Source organism: Schistocerca gregaria, chromosome 1 (genome assembly GCF_023897955.1).
Source record: "Schistocerca gregaria isolate iqSchGreg1 chromosome 1, iqSchGreg1.2, whole genome shotgun sequence".
NCBI lineage: Eukaryota > Metazoa > Arthropoda > Insecta > Orthoptera > Acrididae > Schistocerca > Schistocerca gregaria.
The window spans coordinates 413,117,955-413,140,628 of record NC_064920.1 but is presented as its reverse complement, the minus strand read 5'-3'; the positions used below and the strand labels follow the sequence as shown (position 1 = coordinate 413,140,628).

The following is a 22,674-nucleotide window of genomic DNA, read 5'->3' as shown; positions in this document are numbered from 1 at the left end:
ACCCTAAACCTACCCCCCTCTGGTGCTGATTTAAGACTTAGTAATGAGCCTAATAATGAGAGAAATATAGAGGTACAAAGACGAAGATACCGTGAAGAAGAAGATATTTCACAACTAATTATATTACCAAGTAATGAATAAATTACCGCTAGACAAATGAAAGCAAGCACCATGAAAGCAAACACTGCTGTAAATGCGACAATACGTGCTTACGCCAACAATTTGAAGTTATGGAATCAGAAATAAAAGACGTTAGACAAAAGAATGACAGATTTACAGGATCCCTCTCGATGTAGCACTGAGTTACTTGGAATTAAAACGTGTTCAAAAAGTGATTGAGGGCTCTTTTTCTGACTGCCAGTAACAAGTGTTTATGAAAGGGCGAAGTACTAAGTTGTCATCTGAATATATTTCAGTTGCTGCATCTTTACGTTGTCGATGTTACAAGGCGTTATCGTCTCTTACAGACCTATTGAAATATCCTCTTCCTAATTAAGTCACTATTAAAATGGAGACAGGCAATTTAGCGTTCCATCAGATTGTTTTGGTTTAAGGGTTAGCGTTTTGAAAATTGAAAGTTATTAACAAAATTTGAAAAATACATAGTTCCGCGACTTCATACTGGCATTTTAGCGAATATAGAAAAATGTCTAACTAGTATAATAATAATAATAATAATAATAATACACGAAAACCCCGAAAATCTCAGTTACATTCTTACCTACGTACGCGTTAAACATGTGTGCGAGTGATACCTACCGTGTATTCTAACAACCGTGATTACAATTATTTCATTCACATGCATGACGGCGCCTTTTCCCCTCGTGTCCACCCCGCCTCCCCCTGCGCGCTCCCACGCCCCTCTGTTTTACAGAGGCGTGACGTTGTCTCTACACCATGATCCCTCAATGTTGGATTTTTCTGTGGGCTTACAGAAAAGACAGTGTTTGACCTACCTATGGCAGCTGCTGTTCAAGAACTGAGGAACTAATTGTTGATTCGTGTGTGGCATGAAATGTGCCATCGTTTCGACGTTTCTCGAGCTACCCATGGTGTTCAAATAGTCTATGGTATAGTGTCTGTGCGAACATAAAACTTTGAAACGTAGTGACATGTATAGTGTATTCTACCTTTCATAGTTCGTCTGTAATAAAAACTGAAATCTGTTATTTGTTTTTGGATCACCTGATACTTTATCTTCCACTCTCTGCGCACGGCATTGTTGTGGCATTGTGTGTAGGAAAGAAAACGTACAGACATAAGAATAGCATGGGTTGGTATATCTGTTCCTCTCGCTTACGTCATAAGCTTGGAATCGGCCGTGTTGTGCGTTCTCTGCCAAAGCTAAAAAAAATGGTTCAAATGGCTCTGAGCACTATGGTACTTAACATCTGAGGTCATCAGTCCCCTAGAACTTAGAACTACTTAAACCTAACTAACCTAAGCACATAACACACAACCATGCCCAAGGAAGTATTCGAACCTGCGACCGTAGCGGTCGCGCGGTTCCAGACTGAAGTGCCTAGACCTGCTCGGCCACACTGGCCGGCTGCCATAGCTAGGCAGATCTGAATTGCATGTAGTAAGCCGGACACGACCGTAAAAAGCCGAGTGTAACCCTTCCTACAGCCAAGTTTGCTGGGTAACCCATCTCGTTGTCATTTACCCAGCGACGCCTCTGTGCCTCTATTACTAAATGTCATACATCCATGTACAGGTGTAACTTGTATCCCTTGCCTGGAGCTCATCGTGTTTCGTACGTTTTGTACCTGTACAGGCTGCGGTTGAAGATGAACTTGTTGAAAGACTTAAAAGTAAAATTACAGATCAGTGAGGGGAGCGTTGCAGTCGGTTTCTAAGCTTGCGGCCGGCGCTGTGACTGCCCGCCAATTTATTTTCGTTTGCGCGAAAGGTTATTTTGTCGAGTAGAGGAACTCTTAATCTCCAGTTAAATTATCGCCACAGAAGCAGTTCACAGTATTTCCATGAATACTCCGCCTGCAAAATGGAATCAAGGCTGTGCGGCTTTTCAGCCTTCATGTGACTTCCTGTGGGTAAATCCATTGTGGGACGACTGATTGCGGTTGTACGATATCTGTTGCCACAATATGCACCACTAGCATTGTTCAGTATTTCTTTTTATATCACCGCCACAACCAAGCGCTTCGGGTTTCAGTGCGGCTTGAGAAGTCTGCCACTCATACGTGATTTCTGATGCCACACATCCATCGTAAAATAAAGAAGTAGGGTCCGATTGGACTACGTGCAGTTTATCTAGGGTAATTTCATATTCAGATGTGTATGTGTTGCCAGCCGCAGTGGCCGAACGGTTCTAGGAGATTCAGGCTGGAACCGCGCGACCGCTACAGTCGCAGGTTCGAATCTTGCCTCGGGCATGGATGTGTGTGATGTCCTTAGGTTAGTTGGGTTTAAGTAGTTCTAAGTTCTAGGGGACTGATGACCTCAGATGTTAAGTCCCATAGTGCTCAAGGTCATTTGAACCATTTTTGTGTATGTTTTGCTGCGTGCCAAAGCGAAAAATGGCGGAATCAGTAGTTTAAGTACAATAATAATTTGGTAGTTAACACATAACAGTCGCGCGTGCGCGTGCACACACGTACGCACACACACACACACACACACACACACACACACACACACACACACACACAGCGGGTGATCTGTCTCAGGCACACTTTCAGAAAATTAGTAATAAAAAGTAAGAAATAATAGTAATAATAATAACGAAACATTAACAAATAAAGAATCCAAAGTAAAATTAACGACAAAGATCTTGGAAACACTCGATATCAACACAGGAGTGAGACAGGTACATGCCCTGTCACCCGCTGTGTTTAAATCCGTTTTGGAGAAAATAATCAGGATATGGGACAAAGGAGTCGGTGGGGTAAAGATGGAAAGACACAAGGATAGAACCGTCAGTATATATTATATAACCATTACAGCAAGTAACAGAAATTCAGCCAGACACTGTAGAGACACTACACGAAGTCTTGCGCAAAACAGAACTACACATCACACATGAAAAAATGCGGCATTGGACACAAAATCCACAGATACCCCCAGTAACGAAGTAGGGAAAGATAGCACAAGTACAATATTAAAAGTACCTGAGAGATTAATATACAAAACAACGCTAAACTCGACTCCAGTGGAACAAATGATCACAAAACCCTGAAAAGCAGCCAGACTTACATGGAACCGTAACAGCAAAAGAAGTATTTCTACCAATTTCAAATTAACGTTCTGTTATTCAGTAGTCTCACCAGAGGCCTTGTATACATCAGAAGCATCTGCAATCGAGGGAAGACGAAAATCAGAGAGATGAAAAAGCAAGAGAGGAAAATACTGAGAAAGAGCGATGGGCAGGTTCAGGAAGAGGGGATCTGGATAAAGAAACCAACAGTAGAACTGTACGAGCAGACAGAGACGATCACAAACAAGATCAGGATAAGAAGGGCAAAGTTCTTCAGACACAGACATAGGATTAACGAAAACAAAGTGACCAAGAAGATTTTTAACACCGTGAAAACCAGCTGGATAAAGGAAACCATGCAAGACCTTAAGACACTAAACATCTCCACAGAAGAAATGACAGACGAGAAGAAATACTGGGAAAATAATCAGAAGCGGAGAAGAAAAGGACTGATGACCTCAGATGTTAAGTCCTATAGTGCTTAGAGCCATTAGACAGAAGAAAACAGAAACGAAATGGACAGAAGAGACGAAGAAGAAACACAATGACTGTATGAGAAGTTTCGTGAAAGAAGAAGGAAAGCAAGAAGTGCTGTGAAAATTGATTTATTTAATTGACCATAGTTATAGTAACCAGAGGAAAAATCCTGTCGGAGTACAAAAAAGCGAATGTGTTCCTCTTTTAAAGACTCTGACAGAAAGTATAGAATCAGCTGCCTCAATCATCCTTCCCCCTTTCTCACCAGAAATTTTGTCATGCGAACATATTCGTACTCTTTTAACACAGAACATTCGAAATCCTTTTACCCAGTCTGTCATTGTAGTTAAGCCTCCATAATCATCATCTACCTCTCACTACCACTGTCTACATATGTCTCTGTGCCTCTGTCTCCTTTTCCTGCGATTGATTTATAGTACATTCCTGTGCCACTGTCTCCTTTCTCACTTACAATTAGACTGTCTCCTTCGCCTTTTCTTCCCGTCCTCCCCTCCCCCCCCCCCCCTTCAAGCCTATGTACGGCCTCCAATTATCTGTATTTTTCATTTCCACTGTCTCATCTCTCTTTTGCTCTCCCACTGCTTGTATCTCCATCACCTCTCTTTCTCTTTCACTGCAATTTTCTTTCTCTCACCATCACTAACTCCTCACTCTTCCAGCATCACTGTTTTTTGGTATTCTCTTTTAGTACAAAAAAGCGCGACACGTTCGCATGCCAAAAATTTTTGTTACGGAGGCGGTATGAGAATTGAGGCAGCTGATTCTCCACTTTTTTGTCAGGGCCTTTTAAAGAGGTACATATTTGTGTTTTTTGTGCTTCGAAACCTCATTTCCCTTATTGTGCGTGCTAGAGCTGGGTGTGCTGCTTCTATAGATCGAATTATATAGATCAGTAAAGTGTTGACTGTTTATGTTGGACACATTTATATACTTTAACATGGAAAAACAACAAATAAGAACGCGTAAAAAGTCGTTTGCTTTGCATTTTTCTGGATGCTTTGCTTATCGATCGCAATATATCGAAAATGCTTAGCATATGATTTGTATCTTAAAAGAATAAAAATGTAATTAGAAATATTTTACTGAAATCGCAGTCTTCCCAGTTTTACATAATTTTTTGCAGTTATTTTGTTTTTTCAGGCATGTTAAGACTCCTTTTAGCCCATTTTTTGTCCCTGTAGTAACACTTTAGGTATATTACAGCGCATTATAAAATTTTATTGGTGGAAAAATTGGCAACTAAAAACATAGTTTGGCAACACTAGAGCCCCTGTGATGACGCTTCAACCATTGCTGTTTGTACAATGTCATTCAAAACTACACTTTCACCGAGTATTACATGAATATTTATGTGAACATGAGCGGTAAATTTGATCCACTCTTTCTCGGTAACATATAATCGCGATTGACGAAAAGTCTTTTTTGAAACAGCGCGTGATTCTTCCAGCTCGTTTAACTCTTTGTTGCCTGAATTATCAAAAAGACATTAATTTCCCAGGTTTTTCATGGATAACAGCAGACTATACACAGAAGAGCCAAAGAAATTGATACACCTGCTTAATATCATGTAGGACCCCCATGAGCAAGCAGAAGAGCCGCAACACGTCGTGAGTAGGACACGACTAATGTCTGAAGTAGTATTGGAGGGAACTGACACCATGAATCATGCAGGGCTGTCCATAAATCCGTAGGAGTACGAGAGGTAGGAGATCTCTTCTGAACAGCAGGTTGCAAGGCATCCCAGATATGCTCAATAATGTTCATGTCTGGGGAGTCTGGTGGCCTGCGGAAGTATTTAAACTCATATGAGTGTCCCTGGAGCCACTCCGTAGCAATTCTGGACGTGTGGGGTGCCGCATTGTCCTGCTGGAATTGCTCAAGTCCGTCGAAATGCACAATGGACATAAATGGATGCAGGTGATCAGAGAGCATGCTTATGATCGTGTCACCTGTCAGAGTCATATCAGAGGCCCCACATTACAGGCCTCTACCAGCTTGAACAGTCCCCAGCAAACATGCAACATCCATGGATTCATGAGGTTGTCTCCATATCCTTACACATCCATCCGCTCAATACAGTTTGAAACGAGATTTGTCCGACCAGGCAACATGTTTCCAGCCACCAACAAACAGTCCAATGTCTTGTGTCGTGCAGTCATCAAGGGTACACGAGCAGGCCTTCCGAAAGCCCATATCGGTGATGTTTCGTTGAATGGTTCGCACGCTGACACTTGTTCATGGCCCATCATTGAAATCTGCAATAATTTGCGGAAGGGTTGCACTATTGTCACATTGAACGATTCTCTTCTGTCATCGTTGGCCTCGTTATTGCAGGATTTATTTCCGGCCACAGCAATGTCGGATATCTGATGTTTTACCGGATTCCTGATACTCATGGTACACTCGTGAAACGGTCGTACAGGAAAATCCCCACTTCATCGCTACCTCAGAAATTCTGTGTCCCACCGCCGACTATAACATAACGATAAACATACTTAAATCTTGATAACTTGCCATTCCAGCAGCAGTAACCGATCTAACAGCTGCACCAGACACTTATCTTATGTAGGCATTGCCGACAACAGCGCCGTATTCTACCTGTTTACATATCTCTGTCTTTGAATATGCATGTCTATACCAGTTTCTTTGGCGCTTGAGTGTAGTAGCTCAACAACAGTGTTTATTTTCGGAATTTTAATTTATTTTTTACTTTAGAGTTGTCGTACTTTTGAGTACCGTCTGGCCTGTAGTGAGTTTCTGACCAACAATCCTCAGTATAGCACGTTTCCTAAGTAACGAATCCATATGTTTTAGGGTGCACTAAGGCTGCAAATCAGTGACCATTAGGAAGGTAATTAAACAAAAATTTTGAGTAAGGTCCAGATTGAACGTTCTTTGCTACATATCTCAAGTCTTCCTCTGTATAATGCAAAAGCGACAGAATTGACGCTAGTCTTAACTAATTTTACCTCCACTGGGACTAATTTCTTCCTTTTGTTGCTTTTACCATATTACTTTCTGTCAGACTATGGCTTGCAGCTCTGGGCATTCATCTGTCCCATCAGTTCCTGAGCAACATTTCTCCTAAATTCCAGAAGTGGTCTTCTTCTATACAGCCCGTAAGCATCACTGTTTGTCAGCATGGTTCACAAATCCTATATTACAAGTGTAGTCCTTTACTACAGAATAGCAATGAATGTTGATTTTAATGCCATCCCCTGCTTTGTGGAGGAAAATAATACTCCTGTTCCATGATAATTGGAAGCGAGACACGCAGCTTTCTTGTCTTTCAACAAAGTATCCCAATTCCAAAGGATGACCTTTTATAATGAAAGTCACCTCTTTCGTTTCCTTAGAAAGTGAAAGGCGCGATGAGAACTGACTGTGTAAATCATGGAATTCTTTTAGATAAGCTAAATCATTATGGTTTGAGGGGGGCAGTGCACAAATGGTTTAATTCATACTTAACTGGAAGAATGCAGAAAGTTGAAATAAGTGGTTCATGTAATGTTAATACAACAGCTGATTCCTCAAACTGGGGGGCTGCCAAGCACGGGGTCTCACGGGGCTCGGTCTTAGGTCCTTCACTGTTCTTGATATACATTAATGACTTAACATTCCATATTGATGAAGATGCAAAGTTAGTTCTTTTTGCTGATGATACAAGTATAGTAATAACATCCAAAAACCAAGAACTAAGTGATGTAATTGTAAATGATGTTCTTCACAAAATTATTAAGTGGTTCTCAGCAAACGGACTCTCTTTAAATTTTGATAAAACACAGTATATACAGTTCCGTACAGTAAATGGCACAACTCCAGTAATAAATATAGACTTTGAACAGAAGTCTGTAGCTAAGGTAGAATTTTCAAAATTTTTAGGTGTGTCCATTGATGAGAGGTTAAACTGGAAGCAACACATTGATGGTCTGCTGAAACGTCTGAGTTCGGCTACGTATGCTATTAGGGTTATTGCAAATTTTGGTGATATGAATCTTAGTAAATTAGCTTACTATGCCTACTTTCATTCACTGCTTTCGTATGGTATCATATTCTGGGGTAATTCATCGTTGAGTAGAAAATTATTCATTGCTCAAAAACGTGTAATCAGAATAATTGCTGGAGCCCACCCACGGTCATCCAGCAGACATCTATTTAAGGATCTAGGGATCCTCACAGTAACCTCACAGTATATATATTCACTTATGAAATTTGTTGTTAATAATCCAGCCCAGTTCAAAAGTAATAGCAGTGTGCATAGCTATAACACCAGGAGAAAGGATGATCTTCACTATGCAGGGTTAAATCTGACTTTGTCACAGAAGGGGGTAAATTATCATGCCACAAAAGTCTTTGGTCACCTACCAAACAGCATCAAAAGCCTGACCGATAGTCAACCAACATTTAAAAATAAATTAAAAGAATTTCTAGATGACAACTCCTTATACTCATTGACTGAATTTTTAGATATAAATTAAGGGAGGGAAAAAAACTAACTTAAACATTAGTGTCACGCAATATTTTGTGCAATGTAATATCTTGTACAGACATCTTTCATTAACCTGACACGTTCCACATCATTACGAAGTGTCGTATTCATGATCTATGGAACAAGTATTAATCTAATCTAATCCAATCTTATCCAATTTATCCTCGTTATACCACAAACCAAAATTTTCTCTACTTTTGCCCTCCTGGCAGCAAAAAATAAATGAAAAGATTACCAAAGTCTTTTATCCTGTATTTGGCACAAAATTTCTTTGAAAAACCTAAAATAGCCCTAACACATAATTTTCAAATTCCCTCTCCAATGCTTTGATTCTGCCTTCATAAAAATCAAAGGCAAGAATTTAGCTTTTCCTGTCTCTAGTGTGCCACAGTTTGCAATCGCGTTGCACAAGCTTCATTGTGTTCTAATGTTTCATCAAGATTCTTCCTTTGAAGGACATAATTGAGTTTCCTATATTTTCTCCTCCTTCTGTCAACTATAATCTCAGACGTCTTTTTACTTTTGAGGGAGTTTTCATGTAATCAGTTACTTCTCCCTTGTTTTTTATATTTCCCTACAGTTTCAGGCAAATTGATTTCGAGCTCTACTGGTTCACATTCTATCAAAACTTTTCAAAAATTGCTACAAAACCTCGATAAAACCCAATACTGCAGGATTATTACCATTATTTTCATCAGTAACATTGCCTTCATCATCATCCTCTACTTCCGTAACATGATATTATCCGTTAAATATTTCAGAAGAGATGCAACAGTTCTGTCATCTGTTAATATTTCCAGTTCCCAAAAAGTGGCACTTCTGTGTGAAACAACATTTACGATTATGAGAACCGTGGCATGAGAATATCAAATAAAACAACAAATTACGTTTGTGTGGCAGTACACGAAAAGTGCACGTACGACCAGACGGTACTGTAAAGTACCGCGTGGTTTTCAACTTCTTTCGTAGATAAAAACTACAGGTTTAACAAAAGAGGTACACGAGAAGAAAGGGGATCTAACCTTCATCATATCTATGCTAGCGAACAGAGTACACGCATATTGAAGTTTTAAGTGAGAAACTGATACTTTTCAACAAAACGTCGACTCAAAATCAGCTTTAGATGCCAATTCCAAAGAGATCAAATTTTCTTGCGAAGTGGAAGATATGTGCAGGCAGCGCTGCAAATGTGCAAGCTGATGACACCATGAAAGGCAAGTTTAAAGAAGGAAGACTTGTTGAGTTTTACAAATTTCTTCCAGAACAAGAAGACTACCCCAAGATAAAATACTTCGCACGAGGTTTGTTATCTGTAGTTGTCACTGCCTACGCTAAATACAGAAATAACATGACGGACAAACCTTTACGAGATATTTTATTCATACAACAGACAAAATTGGAGCCATAGTTTGAGAAAATTTTGGGTTAAGAAGACAAATTCCATACTTCTGAGTAGGTGTACTTAAGAGTAACGAAGTGTACCTAAGGTTTTTACTCAATATTGTGTTAGTTGGAAACAGCAGTTAATTTCGATACAATTTTCTTCTCGAATTTCTCCAAAAATGTGTTATCCGACCCCCACTGAGATTAAAAATTTAATATGTGGTTTTCGTGGTCCAGTAATTTGAAGACCACAGATTTAGATAATTGCGGCTCAACGTGCAAATACAGGTTTTTATGATTTTCTGTGCTAAGTACGATAACTTCGAACCTCTGGATTTTGGTAACGGGTAATAATGTGGAAAAATGTTTTGAAGTTCGCCGAGAATATCAACTTAATAACATATGATAAACGTTTCGACGAATGAATAGAAATTATAGAAGTGACCATCACCACAATTGGTACTTTTCGCACCCAAAAATCACGGTTCTTCGGGGTTTTTCTCAGGAACCACTCATGAACAAATAGTGCTTGTACAAGCTGCCTAAACCACACCTGACGCAATGGAACCGACGGATTTGCACAATTTGCCTGGGCTGGAGGAAGTGTGTAATGCTTAAATTTTAGCCATGTACTGTAGGATAGCTATTGTGTGCCCGTTCTTCCGACAGCTATATAAATGGCCGCTAGGTCAAGGGTTATCCAAAACACTTGACCTCTTATATGGTGGTCAATAGAAGCCGAGATACGACCCCTGAAAAGTCGCATTTTAGCGCTCGGTATTTTGGAACCTATTGGTACCGCGCACTGCCGTGCACGGACCGATAGTAGTAATAATAATAATAATTAGAATGTATGAAGTTATCTGTGTAGCCGACGGAAGTAAGAAATCAAAAAATAAATTAATGGTGCTGTGATTGATTCTCTGATGGAAGTGGTGATTTTTTTGCGTATGGCTCTCAAATATATATAGTAGATATAGTCTTGTGATATCAGACGAATCTCTTTGGAACACACTGTACTGTGAAGACTATTTTATCAAACAACGGTGTAACGTTTGCGCACGCAGGAATTTCTGTAGTCTTTAGCATTAAAATATTGAGTTTTGCTTCTTCATATCCATCCCCAGACGATTTGTTTCCAGTTATTAAGGGAACTGCTTTCTTGTTTTTACTTGTGTGAACCTTCTCGGCACCTTAAAACAGCACTGACCGGCATGAAAAACGCAACGCGTAATAAATTATGTGTACTTACCTATTTAATCAGAGCGTAGCATTTTATGCTATATTTTTAAGCAATGTGTGTTATTGGCGTTTCTTTACGCGCAATCACTGAAAAGCCAGTTGTTTATTGCACTAGCCACAATTATTTTTTCCCGTGCCACCTGAAAAACATATCGCTGAATGTGCTGCTCTTGCGGAACTTATTGTTGTACCTTGTATTGTTCCCCTCTCAATTACACATGGTTGTGTGATCTTTCTATGACTGTCGGAATTAACTCTGTGGAGTAAACTTGTCGTTAAGCCCTGAAGGTGCATCAGAAGCCATTGCTTTGGTGGAAGATGGCCGTAGCATTACGTTGGAAAATTGTTGGAATTACACCTTTGATTTCCAGAACTGTAAGAAGGTACAAGGAAACGAAGGCTATGCAAGGAAACCCGGATCAGGGTCGAAAAGAGCAACATCGGCAAGAGATGACCACATCTTATAACTTAAAGTTCTCCGCAACCGTCATACCACCGCCGCTGAAGCACAAAATCGGCTTCACCAAGGTCGGAGGCGACAGTGTTACGAGAGAGAACAAAGTATTCAAATGTGTGTGAATTCCTAAGGGACCAAACTGCTGAAATCATCGGTCTCTAGATTTACACACTACTTAAACTAACTTACGTTAAGAACAACACACACACCCATGCCCGAGGAAGGATTCGAACCTCCTACGGGAGGGGCAGCGCAATCCGTGACATGGCTCCTCAAACTACGCGACCACTTCGTGCAGCTAGAGAGAAGAGGCCAAAGAAGAATGGAAGACGCCAATCTTCAATCCAGGAGGCCTGCTACAGTCCGAGAACTCATCGGAGAGCTTTGCACAGCTCGACTACGTTTCGCAAGGGGTTATCGCGGCTAGAGTGTGCCACAGTGGCAGCAAGCGTTGTTCACCGATGACTTACGATCACCTGTCGGTAGAGAGAAGCCTGGGGAAACTCACATCCACAACATCTTTTCAGGGTGAATCTGTCACGGTGCGGGCAGGAATGAGTACGACTTCAAACGACGGATTTGGTCTTCGGGGGCCACGGGCACGTAAGAGCACGTTGGTATGTGGAGGAAATCCTTCTGGAACGTGTTGTGCCTTTCGCTCCATTTACCGGTAACGATTTCACACTAATTCATGACAATGCACGCCCACATGTTGTAAAAATTGTCCAATACTTCTTGGATGAAGCAGAGATTCATGTCTATAACGCAGCGTGCTCGAAGCCCTGGTTTGAATACTATTGGGTTTGTAGGGACCTGTTGGGGAGAAGTCCCGTCAGCACTGTTCAGCGATCAATTAGAAAAAAAAAACTGTGTTAATATCCCAGAATCCCTCATTTATTAAAATAACCGGTCGATTTCGGCACATGCAAGCGGACATCTCCAGATTATGAGCACAATTTCGTTGCAGCTGGTGGCTTGGTGAATAACTGTGTGTGGTCACAACGGTAACTGCTACAGTTCCAGAACTCACAAGAGAGCATTGCACAGCATGTACCGTTGGGAGCACAAGCAGTTGTTCACCAGCTCCAGCCAAATGGTGCCCACAGTCTGAAGATGGTCGTTTAAAGATGCCGAAAGCGACCTATCAGTTTAATAAATGAGAGATTCTGTAATCTGGACTGTTTTTTCTAACTGATCATCGAAAACAGATCGCTCTCATCCCTTTACCATGTTCGCTAAAATTATTAGTATTCAGAGATCCTACAGGACCTGTGGGAGGCCCTCCCGAGGTGTTTCCTTAAACCCTCAAGAGGACATTGCAGCACTCACCAGAAACGTGCTTACCGAGCGCGTTAGCACAGTGTTTAACACACTGGGCTCGCATTCGGGAAGACGACGGTTCAAGTCCGCGTCCGGTCATCCTTATTTAGGCTTTCCATTATTCCCCTAGATCGCTTAAGGCAAATGCCGGAACGGTTCCTTCGAAAGGACATTGCCGCTCTCCTTCTCCATCCTTCACTAATCCTAGCTTGTGCTCCGTCTCTAAAGATCTCGTAGTCGATGGTACGTTAAGCACTACTTTCCTCCTCCTCCTCCTCCTCTGCTTCCTCCAGAAGCATGTCTGAAAGGTGCTGTGATTGGTGCAGCGGGAGAAAATACATAGTTTTGAAGAAGCGAAGAGAGGTCTTCGAAGTGAACAGTGAAACGTAAAAAAAAGAAAAAAAAATTGAAGTGTGTATCCTTTCGTATTATTACTGTATCTCTGGCTAAATTTGTTCGAATCGTCGTTTTTTCATTGTTACTCCCATAGGTGGGACTGTGCCACATTATAACATCATAAAATGTATATTAGTGTAGCAAAAGTGACTGCAGTTTAAAATTTAAAAAATTAGTCAAACTTTTTTAAAGAAATTAGTGTTCCGTTTTTTGTGCCGGTCAGTGAAAGCATCAAACTCGGATGTCTGCCTTTCACGAACATCGTATATCCGAGCCTCAGTTAGACGCAGTATAGAAATCCCCCTAGAATTCAGGAATTGTCACACTTTGCTGCTACTGAGTGGTATTTTATTTCTGTCACTTCAAGGTTTCCTACTTATAGGAAAGAGTTTATCTCTTTTGTTGTTCTACGTTCCTTTATCCAACATCACTTCTTTTGTTGCAGTTCTTGTCCAAGCGTCTGACGAACGACTCGGCAGAGAAACGAAAGGCGCCTTGCGACAATGCTACCGTAAGTATGCTCAAGCTGCGCCATAGGGTATGTACCTGCGACCTTTATCTGTCGCCGGTGACTGCTCACCTACCAGTATCTGGTGCAGCACCTCGTTTTCAGTGAGCCGTAACAACCGATCGCCGCGTTCTTCGTTTACGTCAGCTTTATCGCAAGCGATAAGTCAGTATCTGAATCAAGTGCCGTTGGCTCTGTCAATAAAAGCGACACAGCTGCGCTAAGCGATGTCGTGCTGCTGCGAGGTATTTCATGGAGAGACTGGAGGTAGTCTTCCGTTTATGGGTGGAACTATCTTCTGCTTTCTCCCCCACTTTTTCCCTATGAATAACTTACAACGACTAAATAACGTGTCATTTCTGTACTTCTAAGCGTTCCTATTCCCACAAGCGAACAGACATAGATGCATAAAAAAAAGAAGGCAGCGGAAAAAAAAAATCTTTATGTCACTTGAATGGTCGGAAGTGTATATATGATAGTTTCTAGTGAAATATATTGCACGCACAAATTCAAAAGAAAGAATTTAGAAATTAAGGTGAGAAATATGTTGTTCGTATCTTCTGCCTACGAGAAGGAGCTTTTCCCTCGGCCTGCGACGGTAAACGCACTTTGTTGTTGCAGTGGAATTTCATCCAAATAACATCACAAAGAAACGACTTCTGCCCAACAGACGTCTATTGTAAAAATGGTTTGTGTGGAATTTGTGTCCTTGATTCACACAACCGCTGTCTACACAGTTCGTGTTCAGCAGCCCTTACTTCTACTTCGCTAAGTGTACTGTGCGACGTCAAAGGTTCTAAGCGGGTGCTGAAGCAAATGTGCTGTTTGACCGAAGGCTTTAAGTTCCAGGCGGCAGAGGAATGGAGTGCAACGCGACGGCAGGAGAAGGAAACAAGAACAGTGGAGGGAGCATTTAATTTACTTGCGGCTCCATCCAGAATATTTGCTGGTTCCAAGTTTCCGTTGGTACATTGTGTTGTTTAGGTAAAAAGACTTCAACAGTAAGATTTTAATACACTGTTTGACAATTGTTAAGGAACAGGTGACACCAAGGAACAGCTGTCAATTGCTACCGAACAACCGAAAATTGCTGCGGAACGCCCTACCAGTAATAGCAAAATGAAATGTACTTGTAGAGGGCGACACGTGTTAACTGCAGCGAAGGTTGTGCACGAACGGTTCAATAGTTCATGCAGTACGGTGTTTGAGAAGGTTGTTGAAAAACCGATTTGTGCTAAATTCCGTGCAGTACAGCAACATGTCAGCGAGACATCATTTAAGTGGACGAGCAGTTGGACCGCTCGAAGCCGGTCAGAGTGTCACTACTGTGGCCACAGTAAAGGGTGCGATGGTCATAAACGGACCACCACACCACGAGAGGATCGATTCGTAGTCCTAGTGGCGAAAAGGATCAGACATCTCACTCCAAGGCAGATCATTGCAGACCTCACAACCGCTACCGTTACTCGTGTGTCCGCCAGGACCATTTTGCGTCGATTAAATTAGGCTGGTCTGCATGCTCGGAAGTCTGTGAAATGCATGACCCTTCAGTCACGCCATTTTCCAGAAAGTGTTCGTTGGTTTAGCGAGCGTGTAGGTTTATATCAACATCAGTGATCTAGAGTGATGTTCTCCGACGAGCGTGTTTATTTGTGTCAGCATCAGTGATCTAGAGTGATGTTCTCCGACGAATTCCGCTTTGCTGTGGCAATTGATTCGTGCCACCAGTTGTGTTAAAGGGGAACACGTTACACATCACAGAATGTTCATGAGTTCCGTCTGTATGGCCCAGGTGCTATTGTGTGGGCAGACATTATGCACGACAGCCCAAATATGCATATATTTGTGCGAGGTACGGTTACAGCACAGCAGTATTGTAGGGAGATTATTCTGGATCATGTTTATCTGTTCAGGAATGGATAAGTTTCCGACATTCTGTTTATGGACGACAACGCCCGCCTACAAAGGACTGCTGGGGCGTCAGACATCCTGGAAAGTGAATATATTAGAGTATGGAAAGCCTAGCCTACTCCTAGGACTACCGAGTGAAGTGGAGCAGTGTAACAGCACACTGGACTCGCATTCGGGAGGACGACGGTTTAATGCCGCGTCCGGCCATCCTGATGTAGGTTTTCCGTGCTATCCCTAAACCGCTCCAGGCATATGCCTGAATGGTTCCTTTGAAAGGACACGGCCGAATTCCTTCCTCATCCTTCACTAATCCGATGAGACCGATGACCTCGCTGTTTGGTCTCCTCCCCCAAACAACCTAATTTCCCGGAATTAAACCATATAGAACATGCCTGGGAGGTTCTTGACAGATGTGTTTCTCAACAAGCACCACCTAGCCGAACAGTGCAAGAAATGGAAACCGTGTTGAGAGAGGAGTGTGTCAATATCCTCCAAGGACTCCTCAACAGTTTGGTAGCCAGCACGAATAACATGTGCAAGGTGTGCGTTAGTGTCCGCGGAGGGCATATTCGTTATTGAGAGTCCGATATCGACCTGTATGTTGGGAGTCTTACCTGTGTCAAACATGAATGTTATTTATGTCTGCTATCCTGCTTTCCCATGTGGTGAAATCTGTACCTTTTTCGTTATAAACGTAACGCTCCACTTCTATTACGCCTGTAGTGATTTCCCTGTCGTCCATTTTTACCTATGATTATTCGTGTCCAGCAATGTCTCTGTGCCGTAGCAGTTGTCAAACAGTGTGATATTAGAGGAGCAATAATACTTCATTTATATTAAACTTACTGACGCAATACGCTAAATCTGATTATGAAAAAAATAAAAGACTACGAAAAGGTTGATTTATGGGGTACCGGACGCAGTTTTGGCAGTTATGCCAAGGTGCAGGATCACCTCGTTATGTTCGTGTTGACATATTCAAACAGTTTCTCAAATCAGTGCTGAGTACACTTCGTTCTGGACCTCAGAAAAACCCAACGGAACCAAAAACAAAATTTCCCCCGTCATTAGCCAAAGACGCTACTGCCAGACCACTCTGTCAGTTTTTGGTATCAGTATGGGCAGGTAACATTTTTATAAAATGGAAATGAGGCCATTGATGGAAAGGATTGTGTACACTGTTTGCAGGCTCATTCCAGAAGCTGTAATGGCTGTCTTGAGCGACGCCATATAATTTGTGTGTACCATTGATCTTGAAGGAGGTGCCTGGGATTGTTGAGGCTTTAGGTCGCCAAGTCGCGCTATATCTGCTTCTGTGGTACCACGGTAATTTGCTCGACGGTGCCGCATCACCCATGATTGGTCCGGATCCTGTTAAAGTGTACTCCCAGCCCTCCGGGACGGATAGAGTTGACATGGTTTGTTGTCGGCATGGAGAAAGCTCTGGTCGCTTGTGCTTCCACGCTTTGTGGATATTGGAGTCACGTTCTAGCTTTGTGGATATTGGAGTCACGTTCTGCCATGTTGCTGGCTGTTCTGAGTGAGGGATGCCTGGAGTGGAATCATGGGAGATGCGGTGACCTGCTGTACATAGGGGAAAGACCGCCGCTGCTGAGTGCACTTGTGGCCGTCCAAGACAGATTAAGATTATCAGACACACTGTGGAAGAGTGAGTGTTCTCAAAATCCTTATACTACAAGTCCTTCGGACTTCTTGGCCAGTAAAGCAGATGTGATAAAGTAAATGAATAATGTATCTGGAAATTATGTACATTGTATTTCTAAAGTTATGTGTAATTGCGATACGATTAATAATAGTAATGTACGACAGATAACACTTGCTAACTCAAACAGAGAAACACACAAAATGGCAAAGCACTAACAGAGATATTCAAATATGCATTTTCTCCTTATATTATTCTCGAAGCAGTATCGATTTCACTCCAGCAGAACCCTCTGAAAAACGAAGAAAATGAACTAGACTGTCAACAGTCCAAGAATGCATACAACGATTTGTGATGATTTATCAGCCTGATACAGAAAGAACAACTCATTGAGCAAAAGTACTTCAATCAGTTCGTACAGAAGGAGACAATATTTTCTACATCGACAAGGTGTCAAAGTTTTTCACCTTCTATAGAATTAGACAAAAATTCTCTGCATACTCGAAATTCCAAGATCACAATATCACATTATCAAGACAACTGAGATAATATGAAGACACATAAGCCAGAACATCAGGCAACCAGTCCGATCTGGGGTATATTTCGACCGATAGGCGAACGCCGGGTTTTGGAACGAAAAAAAACCCCTAAACATCATCATCTTCCACCTATCCATTTATAAGCAGTGAAAAATCCTACAAAATTAAATAAGCACCCAATTGTCCTAAATAAATGGTGTCACAACAGAGCGAACTACAACTACCAGATGAAAAGGGTTATGCTCTTCTACAGAGGAGAAATGCAAGAGAGTCTCGGAATCCATTCCACACTCATATTGCTTTTATTCGCCTTTCTTAAAAATATACAAACATGTCGTGTTTTCGACGAATAGCATTTTCTCTGTGTAGCGATAATGGATACTCCCTAGCACATCGGAAGACAACCATTCCGCAGGTATTATGCAGCTCCGAAACGTGGAATACGGGACCGTAAAACAAGTCCAGCTATCGAAACATAACTTGTGACTAAGATAAGATAACAAACGAACAGAGAGTAGTGGTGTGAGCTCGGTTGTGACACTTCGTGCCGTGAAAGTTCTTACCGTCTGACATTTGACACATTAGCGCCCCCTAACTGCAAGAAAGTCATACCCCGTCAGTCCAGAAAGTTTTGAAACTGGATTTATAAAGAAAGTAGGTGAGATGGTAGTTTCTAATGCTTCAAGTATTCTACATAGTCTCCCCACACTCGAGATCAACGCACACAACTTTCATGCAACCCTCGCGGTTCTAGGCGCGCAGTCCGGAACCGTGCGACTGCTACGGCCGCAGGTTCGAATCCTGCCTCGGGCATGGATGTGTGTGATGTCCTTAGGTTAGTTAGGTTTGAGTAGTTCTAAGTTCTAGGGGACTGATGACCACAGCAGTTGAGTCCCATAGTGCTCAGAGCCATTTGAACCATTTCATACAACCGGTGACATTGTCAGAAAAGTCCATCTTTCGGATGTCTATCAAATCGCGCAACACATTGGCTGTAAAGCCAACACATTGGCTGTAAAGCCGGTTATATCGCCAATGCTCTGACGCTTCATAAGAATTTCTGCACTTTATAGTATTGCAGTAGGTTCGTGTTGATAACACAAGTCTGGGATGATTTTTTCCAGAAAAGAATCTTTAGCGTTTTGCATTCCAATCAAATCACAGTAGGCGTCCTTTTTTTTCAAATTGTGCTGTACAGACTTTTTACACCACTTTTCTCGTCTTAAAAACATTCTGCAGAATGTCTTGAACACTTTATCCAAAGATGCTGCTCCATTGCGATTTGCTACAAAGGAACGTTGACACGGAGTGCAATACGTCCACTGTTCAGTACTGCCTGTTCGTATCTTTTGTTCAGTTTCAGGCTGCCACCGTTACCACTGCACTGACGTCGCTTGTACGCCAGGAATAAAATCAGTCTCTCAGCTTTCTAGACGGTGTATCTTATTTGAAAGCCACGTGCTTATGTTACCGTTTACCTTATGAGCTACATCATTTATATTATGTTCCACGTCTTTCACGATAACATTTGTGTCATCTCCATAGAGAAAATGTTTTGAGTCATCTGTCACGATTAGTGGCACGTCATTGATATAAGCGTGTTGCAGAAATAGTGACCTGATGTCAAAACTACATATTTATTGAGAAAAATGTAGTACAAATACGGGATGAATTGCAAAATTTTCATAAAAAGTTGTAGCTATGCTATTAAAAATGCTCTACGTGTCCACCAGCAGCAGCAGCACGAATAGCATCTAGATGATAGCTGAATTCGTCATATACTTTACACAATGCATCTGCTTTTACGGAAGTAATGGCGGCAGTGTCTCATGGAATGAGGGAATGCAAAACCTGATGGCGATCGGTCCGTCGGATGGGGATGCTAAACTCGGCGGTCCCTTTTGTGCTGCACGAGGAGAGTAGGTTACGTACCGACACCGGGTTTCACTCTCTCCATTCTCTCTTTCATTGTTAACAACACAAACACACTCCACTATACATTCTTTCACGTACACGTTAAAAATGCAGTTCTCACAAGTAAAGTTGCCATTGTGCGCGAGGAAAGAAAGCCTTTCCAATTATCTGCCTCTCGTGATCAACCAGCCAACAGTCCCATTGTATTGGTCAAATTCACATCTATTATTTACTGTTATTAGTTCAATTGTTTACAGTTATTAGTTCAAGCTGCATTGTAGTTACTGCACTGACGTCACGTTTACTCCATGATTAATTAAGTCTCGGGACTTCGTGAGCGGACGGTGTGCCACATTATTAATGTTCGTTTTTAATTGTTTGTCTACTTAATTTACGAAGTAGTTATTATATTTGTTCGTCCCAAGCGTTAGTAAAATATAAACAGACCTTGATAATCGTAACATAAATGTAAATAGAGCATAAGCTTATGAATGTATTTGAATAAGCTACAATGCCTTCGCGAAGAAATACTCTCTAAACTGAATATAACTGAAATTCATCCCACTGAGGCATCTTGTCGCGGTCCGCGCGGCTCCCTCCGTCGGATGTTCCAATCCTCCCTCGGGCATGGGTGTTTGTGTCGTCCTTAGTGTAAGCTAGATTTGCTTGTGTGTAAGCTTAGAGTCGATGACCTCTGCAGTTTGGTCCTATAATACCTTACCACAAATTTCCAAAAATTTCCAAGAGTATATAAACAAAGTATTGCATCAATAAGAAACATATACACTGATAAGCCAAAACATTTTTTTATGGCCCACGGTGACGTCGGATGCCTCCCTGGTGGCGTTGCGAGCACGTGACGTGATAACAAAAGTGTGTAAGCGAAGCAGACACGGACGGGGGATCATCCTAGCGAAGATATGGGCTGAAAGTGCGGAAATCCATTGAAATAAGCGACTTTGACAAAGGGCGGATTATTATAACGAAGAGCCTGTCGAAGGGTATTTCGAAAACGGCAAAGCTGGTGGAATGTTCGCGTGCTACTGTCGTGGGCATCTGTGGAAAGAGGTAGGAGGACAGTGAAACTACCACCAGGCGCTAAATGATTGGACGTCCACGACTCTTCACAGAATGTCGGATTCGGAGGATGGTTGCTCTGTAAAGTAGGATAGATGAATAGCACAATTCTAGCCCACACCCAAATGTTTCGGAACACACCGTTCATTGTACACTTGAACATGGAGCTCCGCAGCAGACCACCCCTACGTATACACATGTTGACCCAACGACATCGTCAGTTACGGTTGCAGTGGGCACAGGACCATTGGGATTCGACCGTCGATCAATGGACACGTGTCGGCTCTTCGGGTGAATCACATTTTTGGTACGCTAGATCGTTCGGGTGAATCACATTTTTGCTACTCTATATCGATGGTCGTCTCCACAAACGCCGTCGTCGAGGTGAACGGCGGCTCGAAACTTGCAGCGCGCTACAGACGCTGGCTGGTGGGAGCCGTCGTAGTATGCCGTGGGAGACATTCTCCTGCACTTTTGTGGGACCTGTGGTAGCCTGATGTAAAACCTGTGGAGCCCATCTGGTTCGCTATCGGGCGCCATCACCGTGTATGCAAATCAGCGGACCGTTATTTAGGCGAATTACGTGACTCTACGTAGCTATCTAATACCACATATCTCCATAAACCTACCAACAAACTGTAGGGTCCGCGATACGCAGAATCAGTGACATATTTCGTTCCAAAGGCGGACAAACAAGCTATTAAGTAGGTGACCATAAAGTTTTGGCTCATCAATATGTTTCTGTTGCCTTTTTTTTATATTTTTTTTATTGGTATGTAGTCCGCCTCCGTAGCGTAGCGGTAGCATTACTGCCTACCACGCAGAAGGCCCGGGTTCGATTCCCGGCAGGGGACTGGGTGTTGTGAGTCCATCATCATTTACATCTTCATTGACTCACAAGTCGGCGATGTGGCGTCAACTAAATAGGCAATACGGCGACCGAACTCCCGCGCATGAGCCTGCCGGCTAACAATGCCAAACGAACATTTCATAGGTATGTAAACCGACAGACGGCCGGGGGAGCGGTGTGTTGACCGCAGGCCCCTCCGTATCCGCGACAAGTGACGTCTGTGGGCTGAGGATGATACGGCGACCGGTCGGTACCGTTGGTCCTTCGTGGCCTGCTCGCGCCGAGTTTAGTTTTCGTATTAGAGTATGCACTTTTTTTGAGGTGCGATAATGTTGCACGTTGTTTAAGATATTTTTTCGTTGCTGCGAATGCTCGACTTAACAATTCATAAACATTTGATATAATTACTACTTCTTCAAAAGACGACAGTGTTAAATGATTCTCAATTGCAGAATTGGTTCCTTTTAAACCAGGAAGCAATTGTTGTTATTGGTGTTGTTTTATGATCTCGCCTATGTGGTAATTTTCTTTTCAGTTACATTTATGGCGCCTTTACTTGTATGTTAGATAACTTATGTCCTGCATTCCACACCAGTTTCCTATTTTACGCATTCATAAACTGGTTCATTTCAAAGTGTAGCGAACAAAACTACACTTAGTTGTGTAAATATAGGCTTCATTCTGCAATTCATGTTGCCTTGTACATTTTACTATGTATTTCGTGTTCTTAAAAAGAATAGTTATTCTTCAGTAAATGTCTGTGGGTTACAAGAAGATCGTAACTAAACAGTTCTTGACTTTGCTGTTTCATGCCTCTTATGATTCTTAAGAAACCTGCGTAACAACAAATTTGTGGTGTCCTTTTTGCTGTTGCTACAATTTATTGCGCTACGTACGCTAACAACTGATACTTCTAATGACATTGACTGTCGGCAAGGCGATACTACCTTTCAAGATAAGTTGTGAAAAGCTATGAGTTGTGGTTGTGTTATTCCAGTTATCTGGTCATTTTAAAGATTGCCAACAGCCATTTCATGTATTATACGGTTCATTTCACCTTTTCATAGTAAAAATTATTCGGAGTGCAAATAATTGACGCTGATAACTGCAAATAATTGATAAACGAATGTCATATTTCTGTTGCAAAATATATCTGGTTTAGTGGTTTTTAATTCCAACCTAGTGCTACACTGATGTGTACAAAGTGAAT

General features: G+C 41.9%; 1 protein-coding gene across 2 annotated transcripts in view; it reads left to right on the top strand.

The window, feature by feature from the left end:
* Positions 1-22,674, top strand: part of LOC126350038 (inositol-trisphosphate 3-kinase homolog) — a 458,593-nt gene that overhangs the window by 169,879 nt on the left and 266,040 nt on the right. For both annotated transcript variants that reach the window (XM_050002480.1, XM_050002483.1), the window contains one exon: positions 13,448-13,513. In XM_050002480.1, coding sequence (XP_049858437.1) covers positions 13,448-13,513 — 66 coding nt within the window. The remainder of the gene's footprint in view (positions 1-13,447; positions 13,514-22,674) is intronic.